The following is a 17,034-nucleotide window of genomic DNA, read 5'->3' as shown; positions in this document are numbered from 1 at the left end:
ATTGGCAGTAGAGACACATTTATGTAAGGATTGATTAATGGTCGAAATCTGTCTAGAATCAAAAGCCATATGATCTGTAGCTCCAGAATCAATTATCCAAGTATTATTCGAAACATGTGTAGAAATATTTGAAACCTTACCTACATTACCTATAGTGGCTACCATTGATGAAACTTACTCAATAGTTGGATTTTCTTCCTCCGTCTCAACAAGTGCAACAATCGGGGTCTTCTTGGAGTTTGTCTTTAGATTATGATCCCACCATTCTGAATAGCCTACTAGTTCATAACAATGACTTTTGCTATGACCAATTTTGTTGCAGTTGGTACACTTATAAGTTGATTTTTCGGATTGACTAATAACTTTAACAAGATTTGGCTTTGTCTTATTGCGAGTCATCAATGCGGAAGCATCAATTGTTTCAGATTCTCCGTTCATCGTTGTGCGTCGAACAAGCTCACGACGGACCAAAGCATAACGCTCTTCCAAATCAGGAATTGGATGCACCTGTTTTTCTTTCCGTTCATTACATAGTATGAATGGAAGCAATTTTGATCTTTATTGGGTCTCGATACATTTTGTTCGGGGGACTCTTCTGCTTATGGTTGTTTTTTACCCATAATAAAATTTTCTTCCATCAGTGTTCAAGACAGTTTCATAGCAATTGTGTTTAATTATTCCATTGATATGATATGATATGATATGATATGATATAATATAATAGTACGATGTTGTAATGTTATATAAACTTCAAAAACGACTAAATGAGAAATAACAATGGCTTTGTAATATATTCCAACTAAAACAATTTTTTGCTCATAGATAAGAGACAATCAGACTCTTGTGTACCATCTTCACTGATGTGAAGTCTTTAGGTAAAGGCGACAATCCAGATTTTGAAAAAATTTGTTTACTTTTTTTTTATTTTCATCTCATTCTCGCAATAGGGGTAAAACAATAAACTTTTTAGCTAAGTGGACAAAGTGAAAACATAGAGGATGAAATTGGAACTGAATTCCACAATTTTCTCTTGCCTATGGTGTGTCTTTATGCATCCCTTCTTTTTTATTCAAACTGGACGTTGTATGTGTTAGACCAATCCGACTGTCCTTGGAGGGCCACAATATGTATCAAATAGAAAAGGATGGGGCGCCTTTGGAGATATAGAATGAAGTTTAGATTTGTATCATATAAGAAGAGAACTCCTTAGTCACTTTGCACTTTACGACTTAAATATTTGGAGTGTATTCGAGTTGAGCTTTTAACGATCTGCTCGAGCTTGGCTCTTTACTGTTGCTCGTGCTCGACTCGAAGATTAACGCATACGAACTTAACACGAGTCCAAAATCATGCTCGTTTATATAAACACGTCGAGATTGATCATTCTTCAATGTATGTGAACTACTCGTGAACAACTCGTTTAAGACACTATCTATAATAGTGCAGTACATAATTATGTATTTGTATTTAAACTGGTACATGAAATGTCAACCATTAAAAAGTTATTGGAATATGAACCTTATACTGTAAGTGACAAGAGATCATTGAAGTGATAATTTAAGAGTTGTTTTAATTTGAAGTATTTTGATAAACTTTAAATCAGTAGAGTTCGAGGAAGTGGACAATTACTCGAACGAGCTCGACCTCGAGCTCAAACAAACAGTCAAAGACATTAGGCGAGCTTGAACTTCTTACGACCCGCATAGACTCGACTCGAGTAAACTCTTACCAAAAATTGGTGTAAATTCTAAACATGCCCTTTCAACCAAAAAAAATTCTAAACATTCCTCACCAATCCAATCTAATGTAATCATGATTAAGGAGATATATCGAAGAATGAGCGGTTTAGATCAAATAAAGCGTATCGAACTGAGTGATCTGTAGAAGCATGGAATAGTTAAAAATCAAAGAACGCTATCCGCTTAAGTAAAAAAACACACTTCCAGAAGAACATTTCCCTCCAAATTCTAGAGAGAGAAAGAGAGAATGCAAACCCTCCTAAACCCTAATCACCTTCTTCTCTTCCCTTCTCATAAACCCCCTAAAACCCTAATCAAACCTTCCAAATCTCAAAACCACTCTTATACTTCACAAATTTCATCTGGAATTAGATTCTTATCCACCAGATTCAAACCATTTCCCGGCTATTTCACCGTCAAAGCTTTTACTTCCGACGAGTTTCCCGTTGACGAAACATTCTTAGAGAAATTCGGTCCTAAAGATAAAGAATCTGAAGATGAAGCTCGTAAAAGGAATTGGATTGAACGAGGTTGGGCTCCATGGGAAGAAATTTTATCTCCTGAAGCTGATTTTGCTAGGAAGAGTTTAAATGAAGGTGAAGAAGTTCCACTTCAAACACCTGAAGCAATTGAGGCGTTTAAAATGTTAAGCCCTAATTATAGGAAAAAGAAGATTGAAGAAAGTGGATTAACTGAAGATGAGTATTTAGCTAAACAATTTGAGATAAGAGGGGAGATTTTAGAACCTTTGAAAACTACTTGGGATGGTCCTTTAGTTCTTAGGCTTTTGCCACCAAGAGATTGGCCTCCTCCTGGTTGGGAAGTTGATGAAAATGAGTTAGCTTTTATAAGAGAAGCTCATAAATTACAGTCTGAAAGAGTTGATTTGGAAAATTTCGAAGCCAGTAAAGATACTGATAATATGATGATGGAAAGATATAATGTGTTTTTGAAGCAGTATAAGGAGTGGGTTGCTGAGAACAAGGATAAATTGGAAGAGGAATCTTATAAGGTATATAAAATTTGAGTTAGAAAATATATATATATATATCGGTTTAATCTCTTTAGTAATATATTTGGTCAGAGTTTATTTGGTTATCTTGGTTTGGATGATTGACATGCAAATTTTATGATTTTCTTATACAGTATGACCAAGATTATTATCCAGGTAGAAGAAAACGAGGCAAGGATTACAAAGACGACATGGTACAACTACATTGTTTTTTAGTCTTCTCCTTCGATTTTATATCAGGTTGATCTGTATTGAAGAGGTTTTTGACTGATTCTGGCTCTTTCTTGTAGCTCGAGCTTCCATTTTTCTATCCTGGACAGGTAAGTTGTTTCCGACATTTCTTGCTTTCATATTGAGGGTTAGCAGGTAGGTGGGTAGGAAGTTACTGAATTCCTATCCAGATTGTGCTGTCAAGGCAAAACACCTTATAGATTAGAAACTGGAACCAAAATAAATAGGGTATTCCTGGTCATGTTACTAAGGGTTATATAGGAAATTTTATGGTTTGCACAGTCTGCAATATGTTCTATGAATGTGGTGGGGAGACCATAGTGGATTCTCAAATCTCCCAGAGTAATGGGCAATAAATATGGTCTAGTCGCCGAGACCAATAAAGTTCTAGACTATCATGGTTCGAATGCTGTATTTGAACATTTGTAGTAGTGCACAATCTAGTATTAGTGAATCATTTACTATTATCAATAAAAGATATAGGAAGAGTTAGAAATTAGTAAATGTGAGCAAGTTACTCGTCCTATTCTGCTTCACTAGCAAAGATCTCCTTTTAAATATTTTAATGTCTAAATGCTATCATTATTGTAACCTTTGTGTAGATTTGTACGGGGAAAGTGACCACTTTACATCTTTACCAAGGTGCATTTGTTGACATTGGAGGTGTATACGATGGGTAAAATTTCGGAACTTGTGCAGCCTTATGAGCCAATTACTCATATATGTTAACATATTTAAAAGAATACAAAGGGAGTGAGCTAATGAATCATTGACTCATGAGAACAGTTGTTCCCAATAAGAATTACTTTTACTTGATTGTATTCTCAAAGCTGTCACTCGCAATTTCGGCCTATCAAAGACGAGCTTCAAAGTGTGGAACTGGTTTAGATTTTGGCAGCTCTGCTATTTTGAGTTGGAATAGTCATTCCCAACTTAAATGGAGTTGCGTCATCCGCTTGCTTTAATGGATTGTTATTTTTGTACATGCACTTTTAGGCTACAACATGCTAAGACTCCTTTATGCTAATTCAGCTTGTGTGTGGTTAATTTTTAACTTATTTTCATCTGGTGATATGGGCCTTTGTCTATTTTGATTCAACCACGTTACATCATGCTAATTGTACACCTTTACACGAGTTCTTTTTTATCTCGAGTCCTGTCAGTTTGGTTTATTGTCTCCAAACTAGCGTGTAACTGTCTGTCTATTTGTTCAGTATAGTAATTCATCGTTCAAAAAAAATTATACCTTCAATTGCTACAGATTCTTGCCCATTTTTCATTTAACAATATGCTCTCCAGGTGGGTACCAATAAAAGGCAATGACTGGTACTGGATCCGCCAGCATATAAAAGTTGGTATGGATGTTATTGTTGAAATTCTGGTGAGTACAGCATTTTATCGCTTTGATAATTTCCTTATGTATCATCATTCGGATTGTTTTGAGTTTGTGAGAACAATAGAATCGAAGCTATAGTTGCTGTATACTTGCATTTAGCAAGTGCACAATGCTTTTACTAGGTTTCTTAGTATCTTCATTTTTTCTTTTTTTTGGCAGTCAAGAAATAAACACAAATCCAGCATTTATAAGTTCAAACATTATGTACTGTCCCTTTCTGTATTATCCCCACCATGGCATCACTTATAGCAGGCAAACATGGAAAACTATTCTGGAAGATTTTAGAAAAACTAGAAATAGAAGATCATAAGAATTCTACTGGAAGGGCGACAGAAATATGTGATGGTGTTTTAATTAGTGAAACCAATTCAGAGTCACAGCAGAGTGGAAGGAGGATCATAACAATGTCTATTGTCTAAAGCTCCAATTTTCATTGTCGATCAGCCTTAGCTTATCTATTCTTGCATTTTCTAACACATTATAATTGATAGGATGTGGAGCTTGGAAGTGTAAAGTATTTCTCGGTTTCAAGTCTCAGTCTTAACACTTAAATAGTCAGAATAAATACATGGATAACCGTGTTAATGTGCGTCACGCTATGAAGACTCACTTTCTTCTCTTTATCGAATGTCTTAGATGACTGGTTGGTACGAATGATATAGAAGGAAGTGTAGTTTTGAAGGATTCACTGCATCAAAATTTCCTTTCACTAACAATGCTAAATTATTCTTCTATTATGTAGTTCCTAGATTGACAACCCCGAGTTACTATATAAAATATAAGATACACTTGCTTTCATAGTGATCTTCTCCTTTATTTTGCAGGCTAAACGAGATCCTTACCGGTTCAGATTTCCTATCGAAATGCGTTTCGTCAGTCCTAATATTGATCACCTTATGTATGCATCCCAGTTCTTCTTTAACTTCTCAATTTTGTTAATTTTTTGCTATTTATTACTTGGTTATTATTAAATCTCTCCCCTCTTCTTAGTTCTACATACACTTCCACATTTGCAGCTTCAACAGGTTTGAGTTTCCACCAATATTTCATCGCGATGAAGATACTAATCCAGATGAATTACGTGTATGTTCCTTTCTTTCAGGAAACAGTTAAATTTATATTTGTAATAGATCCTTCTAAGTACTATTGATCCATCTATTGCTTTCAATACATGGACTCAGGTTCATGGTTGTAAGTCTACTAACATAAATAACATTAGCATTGTTTGGGCTATCTTAAGCGTGCACTTAGATCATGTTGTATATGAAACACTAAACCGCACAGATGAGCAAGGAGGATCCAATGTCTGTGGCATGTTTAGTGCAGGGTGTCAATCGACTCAATCTAATTGTTTGGACATGTTGAATGGCAGTCTTGCAACTTGTCCCCCTTGCATTGTACCGAATGTCGGAAATAGGTATGCGGGAAAGATACCAATCATGCTATTGCTTCGAAGCATATGTTTGTCAACTCCAGTTCTTCAATCTCCAGTCTATGTATGATTAGCTCAGGTCGGGGTTTAGGTCAGTGTAAGACTATTTCAGGTCCACGAAAAGCTAATCCATAGGAATGTTGTGCATGATGCAGATTATTAGAATCTGTTCATTTTAGCCCTCTTAGGTTTGAACATTCTGAGCTCATTTGACTTTTATGGTTTTAAGTGCATAAATATATCCTTTCATGGACAAAACATACTCAGATTCCTTCTGTAGTCAAATCAGTACTGACATAAATTTCAAGTTTTATGGGCCAAGCTGGTATCATCTTTATGTATATTTGCCAAGTTGGTAGCTTTTGACTGTGCTGTATTTTATTTTTGCAGCGTGATTGTGGAAGGCCCCCTATTCCTAAAAAGGATCCAGAAATAAAAGAAGAAGAGCAGCCTTTGTTGTCAAATCATCCTTATGTTGATAAGGTAATTTACATGCCGAGGGTATTCTGATGCCGAAAAAGTTGTTGGTGGATGTGCATGTGCTTGAGACCAGAGAGTTCTCTCTTTTCCCAAACGTAGCCTGCCTATTAGCCGAGGAAGGTTCTTGTTGCTAAAGTTATTTATGTAGTAGGCAGCACACACTGACTCTCAAAAGGCACATTGACTGATCCCAACTAATCCATGATTTTTTCCTCGTTTGCCCTAAGGTGTTTATTGTGGAAATGACAAAGCAGATAAACTTATGTCTCCTCTTCTGTTATATCCTCTGCTAGAAGAGCTATTCATATAGTTATACAAAAGATTTTCATGTGACTGTGATGCATGCATTGGGTTTAGATGTCAATTTGTTGCTATAAGCTGATTATCGTGATTCTTTAATGCAGTTGTGGCAACTACATGTTGCTGAGCAAATGATTCTCGATGAGGAGGAATCTAACCCTGATAAGTACAAAGACAAAAAGTTTGAAGATTTAACTGAACATGAGGAAGTAGATCCGGAAGATGCTATTGAATATACAAAAGCTTATTATAAGAAGACCTTATTACCAAAGATGATACTGGTGAATGCCACTTTTGTTTTAGTAACTTTACCAGAGGTTTCTGTCAGTTGTCAATCAGTAATTTACCATATTGCTAATGATTGCATGTTTGTGATTTCTTTCGAGCAGAAAACCAGCATTAAGGAACTTGATTTGGATGCTGCTCGTGCTGAACGTGAGGTTAGCCACTCTTTAACTCTATAGAGTTGCTAATTCTAAAAATTGTTAATCTTCCATATTTGGGACAAATTGGTTTTCATTGATATCAATCAGAAAGAAATTGATATCAATCACGTGAATGCGTGATATTGAAAAGCTCATGTTTGATTTTGGGTTGCCATACGTATGTTAGACCATGGAAATAGATTAGTGAAGTAAAAAAATCTGACCAGTTTAACTTATATCCTATGACCAATTTCATGAAACCCGAGTCTTCACTTTTGGGAAATGCTTGCAAAATCAGGAAGGGAAGTAGTTTGTTGGATGTCTTCTGGCATCTTCGTGTTATTTTTTATTCTCTTCCACTTACTACCATTATGAGCAGTTCTTAACATCTTAATTAGGTTAGGTCACATCAGTATTGTAACTGTAACGGACTGCGCTATGCAGTTCGATTTTCTAAATGAACTGTGTGTCCATGTAATGCAGCTCAACAACAAACTGAGGAGCGAAGCAAAAGAAAGGGGTGAAGAATTTAAAGTCACCAAATTGAGACGTAATATAGAGATGGACGAATATGACTTAATCCATTGGCGCAGATCATACGAGGAAAGGGAAACTCTGCTCAGAGATATTAGCTGGTATCTTAATCATTTTTTTCTTCTTATGACAGCATTTTTCCTTCACTATATAATTGAATGATTTATTAGTTTAGACTATATCAGCATTCATTTCATCAACATCGTAATATATTCCTCAGGTCACCTATTATACCATTGAATTTAATACTGAACCACAAACCCCTACAGAAGTCCAGTATATGTTGATCAAGTTCTATGTAGTAAGACTAAGAAAGATGGTTAGGCAGCACATACGATTTGGATCCTAACTATGTAGTCAGACTCCTAGCCTGAAGTAAGTTTCACGAACTCGAACCAAGCTCCACACACCCCCTTGAAGAAGAGCTTAAGGTTTTCATAGAAAGTGCAGTATCTCACAATGACCTCGTAAACTCCATCAAAGGAATCATGTACTATTGGATTAGGACTCAGGCTCGGGATAGGACTAAAATATACACATATTGTGTTTTGTAATTGGGAGGCTTTAGTTACATAACAATTACTGTTATCTCCCTCATTGTACATATCTTTTCTGATAATAAGAATAGGTCAAAGTTTCCAAAAAAAATGTGAGATAAGTAGGAAGAAGAATAATAGTATATAGTATAAAGTTCAAATCTATAAAATCTGTACATGACAATTGAGTTTTTCCACGAGTGACTCCCTTGAGCCCAGCTGCTCAGGGCGCCTGTTCGAGCTGGGACATAGTCCAACTACTTGGAGTACTAGGAGGATCAAATGATTTGCATATTTTCGTGGTTATGTGTTACTACAAACTGATGGATGGCCATTTCATATGCAAATTTATCTCGTCTTACCATTTTATTTGCTCATAGTGGTTGAAGTTATGCCTTTTACGTGTTCTTAGGGTCTGTGCAATATCCAGGGGGTTTCTCCAAACATTCACACCCAATTTATGCTTTTGTGTGTATATGCTCTGACCAATTTCAAGTTAGCCTACATAATACGTTTTAAATATTTGTATTTCAGTACAAATATTGGCATTATATTTTGCTAAGTTTGTGTAGACTAGTTTAAAGTCGGTCCAAATAAAACTGTATTTTGTGGCAGTACGAATATTGACAACATTTCCTCGACTTTGAAACGGATCCCATTTTTTGTCATAACCTAATGCTAAAGCTGTATTTTATTTGTGGCAGCCGTCAGACTCTTGGTCTTCCACTACAGGAGCCAGGGAAATACGTCGAGGACAGTTACTTCGGAAAGGATCAATACGATCCTTCAAATCCTTTATACCGTTATGATTACTGGGGAGAGCCTAAGAACTCGGAGAAGAGCAAGCAAGAGCGGTTGACTGATGCCCATAACAAATCTATCGTGGGCAAAGGCAATGTCTGGTATGAGATGTCTTACGAAGATGCCATCAAACAACGAATGGAAAGGGAAGCTCGTTCGAAGAGGATAGTAGAGAAAAAGACCGAAGAAGAAGAAGAAGAAGAAGAAGAAGAAGAAGAAGAAGAAGAAGAAGAAGAAGAAGACGAATATCAGAATGAAGATAATGAGGATGATGACGATGACGACGACGACGACGATGATGATGATGATTTTGACTACAGCATTCTAGGAGACCCAAATGTTAATTCATCAGACCAACCTCTGGTTAATGGAACTGAATCCTCTAGATTGTCGGATGAAGGTATTTTCGAAAAATGATAAACCCAAAAGGGAGTGTACAGTAGTGAGAACAACACAACTCTTCTGGTGCTATAGAGTAGTAGTTGATTAATGAGGGTAGCAGATACCATTAGGAGCCTGCCTTAGTACTGCAGATAACTGTACGCATCTAGTCGAAACAGGACACAACTCTTCCTGACAAAGGAAATCAGAAAAAAATTTTGTTCGTCTTACAATAGTTCTTGTGTTCTTTCAGTTTTCGCTCTTTTAGTCAAATTTCCGAATGTTTATTGAGTAAACTTCCATATATGTAAAAGCATGTCGGAATTTTGTATTTTACATTTGACTTGATCAGTGATTTTAGTAATTATATTTTTTAGACATAGACAAGGTTGAGAGCTGGAAGAGGCTGCTATGTTAGGCAACTGAGCAAGGTTCTTAGAGCTACAATTTTATTGTTAACTCAAATATTTTCAGCTTAAAGCGCACGGAAGTAGATATATCGAAAATGGGAGTATTATGACCTAATTGCGCTCATTCTAGTTCCACTATGCTAGCCTTCGTGTTTTCACATCTGCGATAGTTCAAGCTCAAAAAATTATAATTTGAGGTGGAGTTAGTTATATCAGATTTTTTGTGAATAATTTCTGGCCGATTAAGAAAGAGAACATTTTGAAGGATTAACTTTAGAAGCCCAAGTCTTAAAAAAAAGTACCGCTAAACTTAATAACAGTTTGGCATGACAACATTGAACTCTATTTATTTGGTGGTCTAGGGCTAAGAACCTCTAAGCTAGCAGCATCCTACATCACCATCCCCCCATCGATAGTAAACACCTGCAAGATGGAAAGCCTTGAGTCAAGATAATGAAGACGCGTTCCAAAAATCTTATAACAAATACTTTGTGGTTCATAGTGGGGCCGGTTGCCTGGAAATGAGACTCCAGGTCCATTTAAGAGCCACATTTGAGTGCCAGACTCATTAAAAAATGGCAAGATTCCTATACCTGTCCGGTTATGTAACTAGCGGCCGGGTTAAGTGCTAAGAATTCCACCAGTCCAGCAACTTCATCTGGTTGGCCGTATCTTCCTGCGAGAAGAGATACGAGATTTAAGATTCTACTTTTGCTTTTCAACAATGGTGGAACTTACTTTAACAAAAAAAACTTGTTTCTTTGGTGTCCTCTTATTACCTAAAGGAATGGATTCCAATATTTTCTTCTCAATCTCTTTTGAAAGCTCAGCAGTCATGTCAGATGCGATGAACCCTGGAGCAATAGCATTCACCTGTACAAGATTTTGACAGTGAAAATTTATTTGTGTTTACGATTATACATTTCGAGGTTCTAAAGTGTGTACGTGTGTGTTTGTGTGTGTGTAGAAGACTCACATTGACATTCCTGCCAGCATATTCCTTTGCTACACTCTTGGTTAAGCCAATTACCCCTGCTTTGGCAGCACTGTAGTTTGCCTGTCCAGCATTTCCTATCAGGCCAACAACTGAAGCTACATTGATAATTCTTCCCTGCATCATTGATAGTGAAAATTAGAAGATAGACCGGACAACAAACGGCAAGCATAACATGATAGAATGCTTTCCATACTTAAACACCTGTTGGATGACCTAATTACATTTAGAGCATTTGAGTGATTTCTTCATGGGCGACAGAAACTGAAGTTAAAACAGTTCTTACCCGAGCATTTGGTTGTTTTACTTAAGGAATAAAAGTTCCGAATAAAAGGGAAAAATAAGTAAATAAAACTGCATAATGGATATAATCATCACATGCATCTGGTATATGGGGGATGAGAAGTCAGAAGCTTCTCCAACGTCTAGTGTGACACAGGAATACTGAAAAGTAAATTTCCCTCTCTGTATAATATTGACGGGAGGACGACTAGATTTGTTTGGATACACTCGAGTAGGACGGAGAGCAGTACTAATTTGAATTTGCATCTGAGGAGAAACATAAACGAATGGAAGTTAAAGCAGTAGCTGAGTTGATGACGACACTGAAAGCGCAAGGATTCTCAGGGGAGAGGAGAAGGGGAGAAGCCAGTCGGATGGTTAAATGTTGCTGTGTCAGGCTGAAGCCCAATGACACATTGACATCTAATACGAGTTAGACGATTTGGACTCGTATATCATAGACCGGAGAAGACAGGTGGGCAAAATTCATTTCCTTAGATTTTCTAGTGTCATGGGATGCTTTAATATCAACACTAAGATTTTTGTACTTTTGGGTTTGCAGTGCCCTAATCTGCGGGTTCAACCTAGACGGGGGTGACAGAAAACTTCTGCACATTTCTATTATTCAAATCGTTCAAAAGAAAACACTCATCTAGTAAAAGGATATCAAGACTTGATACTATGATATTCTCAATTACCTTTTTCTTTTTCATCATTATTTTCGCAGCTGCCTGCAAAGAAAAGAGAACAGAGTTAGGAACAAGGAACCGAGTCAGCTGCACATAAATTAGAAATACACCTGTTCCAAATATACTTACCTGTGTACAGAGAAATACTCCAGTAAGATTCAAGTCGATAACATCTTGCCACTGGGACTTCTTCATTCTCATCAGCAAACCATCTCGGGTAATACCTGAAACCATAGGTTCGAAAAGTTAAAAAGGAAAATGAATATAAACATCTAGGTGTTTCAAGAAGAAAGCAAATTCTTAATAACCTGCATTGTTGACCAGGACATCAACCGTTCCCCATGCATCAACTGCCTGTAAATGGGATAATGCAACAGAACCAGATTACGAACTACGTCAAATAAAAGACTTTCTTATTCACTAAATCGTCTAGCCCAAGTAGGTACTACTTACAGTTTTAATCATAGAGTTCACATCTTCTTCTTTTGAAACATCTCCACCAAAAGTAAGAGCTTGACCCCCAGAGGCTTCAATCTACATAATATATGATCCGTCATTTTAGTGTATTGAACTATAACCATATTTGCAGTTATTTGACTTAATACGGTGCTATAAGGCAGTGCGGTATATTTGCAGACAACTCAAGATGGAGTCCGTATTGACAAAGAACTTCAAATTGGCAAAACTATGGAGGGTGTCCACATTGACATACCTTCATTAGTTAACTACAATATACGTCTATTCATGTGTCTTCTCTTGAAAAGATTGAAATATAAGGAAACAAGTCCTTTCTCAGTAATTTAGTCAAGTATGGGAATGAACCCTCAATCAAGTAAAGTGGAATTTATGAGTACAAGTCTAACAACTTTCGAGCATGGTTACGATTTGTAATTTTCAAATGGGGATGTAAAGAGTCACAAAAGCTCTAAGATGACTTTGAAACGTGTAGTTCAATCTATTGGAAGAAATAATCATTGATATACGATGGGTTTCTCATGTTAAAGTAAAATTGATACATAAGCATGCAATGTTACATAACTACATATGTCAGTCAGGAACTAGTGTAAAGATTTCAAGTGTCCAGACGAACCTCTTTTGAAACTTCTTCTGCCTCCTTTGAAGACCTCGCGTAGTTCACGAGGACCTGCAAAATTTTGGCATAAAAATAATCAGGAATACGGTGTAGCTGCAAAAAGGGCAAAACAAACACCATGATCGAACACATAATAAACCGGTGCAGAAAGTATACATGTAAATTGGAAAGCTCTAACAAGGGGTCAGGCTAGGGCAGAGTATTGTAGATATATATACTAGTTTAGAACGATAAAGTCCTTCCTTCATAGCTACTATCTTAGTTCCCGAGTACTCTCAAGGCAGAAACAAGGCCTACCCACATCTATGAAAGCATCATATTTAATTACGCATTACAGGTAACTCTGTTGAAATATTACAGGAATTTTGTGTGATCTCGCAGTTTAGGGGTGGGAAACGGGTCGGGTTCCAATGGGCACGTAAGACCTCAGGTCTAGTGTTGCGCGCTCCAAAATGTTCCAGGAAAGCTAGAGTTCTCGGGCAGGTTCGGACCAAGCAAAATAGAGAATATATTGTGCAAAGCCCGCCACACTTTAAAAAATGGACTTATCATAGAACGAGCTAATTAGGTAACACGCAATTTAAAATAAAATATTCCAAATGAGAGAAAACATGATCTATTTCTTATTTATATTTAACTTATAAAATTATTTACAAGTAGCCAACGTAAAATTACTCCCATTTGCTTCTAATTCTCTTTGGCAGAAGAGTTTTATTGGGGTTAAGGGTAACTTAAAAGATTATCACAAGTAACCAACCTATGTTATGAGGTATAACTAAACCTTGTATCTAATGCCTAATGGATTATGTTTCTTAGACCTTACCTAATGACTCTAATCAACTGGGCCTATTACGTGGGGCATATCTTAGGGCTACATGATCAGATAAGCCTTATTTTGCCCATGGGTAGCCCATGTAATTTCAGCGGGCCAGACGGACGTAGCCTGTCTCAGGCTTCGTGTAGGCCATTTTCCTTAACATTTCGGCCTTTTCTGATCGAGTGTCAAATTTCTGGGCTACCTTTCTATGATTCTATCCCATGCTCCATCCCGATATATCATTAGTGGGCTAACTCTCTACCCCATGCCACATCTCAGAATATCATTAGCACCAAAAATTAGTCAATTTTCAAGCATTCTAGATTTGTGCACCTGAACAAAACGAATAAGTATAGAGGGTTAAAGAACTGGACCTTGCAACCAGCTTTTCCAAGGGACAGTGCAATAGCCCTACCGATACCTCTAGATGCTCCAGTTACTATAACCACTGGAGATTCAACCTTCTGACTCACTTCCACATTTGCTTCTTCCACCACTGCAACCTGAGCTCTTATTCCTTCATGAAAACAACATATCAACAATATTAATTGCCAAATCCGTCATCTCTTCAAGGTGGTTTTCGTGTTTTCGTTTCTAATGTCCGAGTCCGACACGTGACTCGTGTGACTAGTTCGAATCTTGCTCGTCTGACTAGTTTGAATCTGACTCATCTGACTAGTTTGAATTTGACTCGACTGACACTATGACAATAGCCTGTAATGGACTCAAAATCAGCCCCCTCGTCTTATTATTTCCAATAGAATCATGTCAGAACAAGCCGCGACCATGGGGAGAGGTAAGTCACTTGCATAATACTTGTAGTGGTCAAGACGAGTCAAACATTAATAGACAGACAACAATACAAATACTCCGAAATCTGAGTCAAGTCTCGGTCTTGATCAGATTTTAGATCTGACTCGAGCAAAAAAAAACATTACCTAAATTTAGTAGAGTAAGAATATACTTAGCTCAAACGCTCATTTAGACCAGTCAGACAACACGAGGTAGATAAGAACAAATACTCAGGAATCTGATTCTACTCAATCCAGACATCGAGTCAGATTTCAGATCTGACTCGGGCAAAAAAAAATTTACCTAAATCTAGTAAACTGCAAATATACTTAGCTCAAATGTTAATTTGATCCTCAATCAAATCATTTCCACAAAACAATAATACAACACAAGCTTCGAAAAATTAATCTCCAACGAGCAAACAAGTAAACAGATTACCAGATGAACCTGAAAAATTCTTCGATCTGAACTGTAAGCCGGAGAGAGGACCTAGCTGTTTCACTCCTCCGTAAATGGGTGACAAGTTTTGGAAGTTGATGACGTTCCGGCATTGAGAGAGGGAAGATTTAGCCGGAATGCGAGTGGAATTGAGAGCAATAGTAGCAGATCCGGCGGAAGCGGCCATGAATGATCGGGCGAATTTTAGTATCGAGGAAGAAGAAGAAGAAGAAAGGAAGATAGCCAGCAAGAAATTACTAGGTGAAATGGAAATGAAACAGAAGGGGGTGTTTGTTATATAAACTTGGAGATTTTGGCAGGTAACCAAATTGCCTTGGAAGCTCCGACGACGGTTATATATAATTTACAACTATGCCGTATTTATCACTACTGTTTGTTTGGACTTTGGGGGTACCTACGAATTTGCTAATTATGAGTCGGGCGCTTTAACCATTCAGACATGGATGTATCGAGTCAGAAATCACTGAGATCATAGATTTAATTGATTTTCTAATTCATAAAAATTACCGTGTCAATGGTAGAAATTCCATTTTCAAGTGGATTTGAAAACTTTTCATTTATGGAATGGTGGTACTAATTGTAGAAATACTGACCTTTAGAATAGTTCGTATGGACGATTTATTAAAGTTACGAGCATATTTGTTCCTATGATGTATCAAAGCCAAAAAAATGTGTGATTGTCCATTACTAGTATAATCGTGTTGTCTTTTCAAAACATGTATACCTTTGTTTGAATCTTATATTTGATGTGGTCTAAATATTGATCTAACACTTACTAAGATAAATCAAGGAGAGAACAACTTCGTAGGAACAAAAACGATTCTTATAATCCTAACATTATATTGAGGTTCTCTCAAACCGAAAACCATAGATAGCGTACATCACGTGACAAGAAACTATATAGTAGGCTCAAAACATGCCACGTTATTGTACACGATAGAGTAATACCACGTTAATTTGTACACGTACCACACGAATGGTTGCTCACCTAGTATTTACTTGACATCAACATCGCCCAATTTCATATTTTCAGGCTACCTACCTCACCAAATCCCAATTGAAAATTTCGTATAGAATTTATTTCATATGTACTCATATTTACTGATTTTTATATATTACACAAAAATGGATATGTGCGTGTCTATAACAACAAAATAATGTGTGCATTTAATATCTCAATTTCAATTTTCCCAAAACCTAAAACTTAGACGGCCCCAAGTCATAAGCACCATAGGTGTCGCCAAGCCCAACTCATTATGAAAGCACCATAAGTAGCTAAGTCCAACTCATTATAAAAGCACCATAGCTCCTTAATCTTCTTTCCACCAAGAACAACCAAAAGTTATCAAGTACAATCTCTACTTATCTTAATAGAAGATCCATCCCCAATTTTTACGTATGGATGCCCTATCAGTGCAGAAAAACAAGGAAAGACTAAGTGGAGAGGAAGAAATGATGTTCTAGAAATAAAGAAAGATATACTTGCAACACACGGGTATAGATTTTTTAAGAACTCTAAAAACCAAGAACACAAAAGAATATAAAAAGGACATAAAGAAGGGAATGTCATACCGAGTATATTCATACGGGTAGAACGACCAGTCATAACCATAAAGAATGTGTCCACGAACACAATGCAATATCTGATTACTTCCACGTGTATGTGTATTCCGCATCGCCTAATAAAAGACACTTGATAAACATGAACACATAATATTATTGTAACCAACAAAAATTCAGTTCTTTTCCACTCTCCAAGGCCCAAAGCCTGCAAGTTTGTGGTCTTTAACTCAAAACCAATTGGCAATGAGTGGAGCAGACCTATCATTTATATTCATGGTTACTAGTCAGACCTATCATTTATATTCGTGGTTACTAGTCACCCCTTCTCTCATGTGGGACTATTCTCACACGCTCCCTCACGTGTGTCGTGGTTAGTCAAGCACGTGTTTTTTATTTCGGGTGGCGTGGAGCACATGTGGTTTAAGCCTATCAAGTGTGGGCCTAGCTCTGATACCGTGGTAAGTTTGTGGTTAGCTTTTATAGTCTCACATACTACAATTGTTGTAACTTTTGTCTCATAAACCTCTTTATAAAGATCTTATTTAATGACTAGGAATATCGAGTCAATTCAATACAATTTTCTTTTCTTTGATAGCCCCAAACAACCTTCCTTTGACATGAACTTTTCACTCTCCCCTTTCCACTATAGGAAAAATTAGTCAGCCTTG

At 36.9% G+C, this 17,034-nt stretch overlaps 2 protein-coding genes across 3 annotated transcripts; one reads left to right on the top strand and one right to left on the bottom strand.

Annotated features, from left to right (window-relative positions):
- The first annotated feature begins 1,763 nt into the window (after positions 1–1,763).
- PDE312 (Nucleic acid-binding, OB-fold-like protein) lies at positions 1,764–9,647 on the top strand. The gene is made up of 12 exons (XM_086673031.1): positions 1,764–2,751; positions 2,886–2,945; positions 3,042–3,071; positions 3,585–3,658; positions 4,282–4,363; positions 5,203–5,276; positions 5,395–5,461; positions 6,201–6,293; positions 6,695–6,871; positions 6,980–7,030; positions 7,499–7,650; positions 8,790–9,647. The coding sequence occupies exons 1-12, from the start codon at positions 1,987–1,989 to the stop codon at positions 9,301–9,303; spliced, it is 2,139 nt and encodes a 712-aa protein (XP_086529157.1). The 5' UTR covers positions 1,764–1,986; the 3' UTR covers positions 9,304–9,647.
- A 189-nt stretch (positions 9,648–9,836) lies between these two features.
- Positions 9,837–15,397, bottom strand: LOC147542559 (3-oxoacyl-[acyl-carrier-protein] reductase 4-like). 2 transcript variants are annotated; one of them, XM_086673032.1, is made up of 11 exons: positions 14,783–15,397; positions 13,927–14,069; positions 12,733–12,786; positions 12,096–12,176; positions 11,951–11,996; positions 11,772–11,866; positions 11,652–11,684; positions 10,654–10,788; positions 10,457–10,550; positions 10,271–10,353; positions 9,837–10,100 (listed from the first exon to the last, which is right to left on the bottom strand). In XM_086673032.1, the coding sequence occupies exons 1-11, from the start codon at positions 14,967–14,969 to the stop codon at positions 10,068–10,070; spliced, it is 984 nt and encodes a 327-aa protein (XP_086529158.1). In that variant the 5' UTR covers positions 14,970–15,397; the 3' UTR covers positions 9,837–10,067. The 2 variants fall into 2 exon arrangements, with proteins under 2 accessions (XP_086529158.1, XP_086529159.1); XM_086673033.1 differs by having other exon boundaries at positions 14,792–15,221.
- Positions 15,398–17,034: the final 1,637 nt, after the last annotated feature.

This window comes from Eschscholzia californica, unplaced genomic scaffold, assembly GCF_041429995.1.
Source record: "Eschscholzia californica isolate CP2 unplaced genomic scaffold, dmEscCali1.0.p SCAF_4, whole genome shotgun sequence".
Lineage (NCBI taxonomy): Eukaryota > Viridiplantae > Streptophyta > Magnoliopsida > Ranunculales > Papaveraceae > Eschscholzia > Eschscholzia californica.
Note: the sequence above shows the minus strand (reverse complement) of the source record. Positions and strands in the feature narration are given on the sequence as shown.

Excerpts from the sequence above, each read along its gene's own strand:
- LOC147542559 (XM_086673032.1), bottom strand. The coding sequence starts at position 14,969 with ATGGCCGCTTCCGCCGGATCTGCTACTATTGCTCTCAATTCCACTCGC. Across the intron at positions 14,070-14,782 it reads GAATTTTTCAGGTTCATCTG|GAATAAGAGCTCAGGTTGCA; the intron begins GTAATCTGTTTA and ends GTTTTCATGAAG. Across the intron at positions 12,177-12,732 it reads CAGAAGAAGTTTCAAAAGAG|ATTGAAGCCTCTGGGGGTCA; the intron begins GTTCGTCTGGAC and ends TATATTATGTAG.
- PDE312 (XM_086673031.1), top strand. The coding sequence starts at position 1,987 with ATGCAAACCCTCCTAAACCCTAATCACCTTCTTCTCTTCCCTTCTCAT. Across the intron at positions 5,277-5,394 it reads CCTAATATTGATCACCTTAT|CTTCAACAGGTTTGAGTTTC; the intron begins GTATGCATCCCA and ends CCACATTTGCAG. Across the intron at positions 6,872-6,979 it reads TATTACCAAAGATGATACTG|AAAACCAGCATTAAGGAACT; the intron begins GTGAATGCCACT and ends TCTTTCGAGCAG.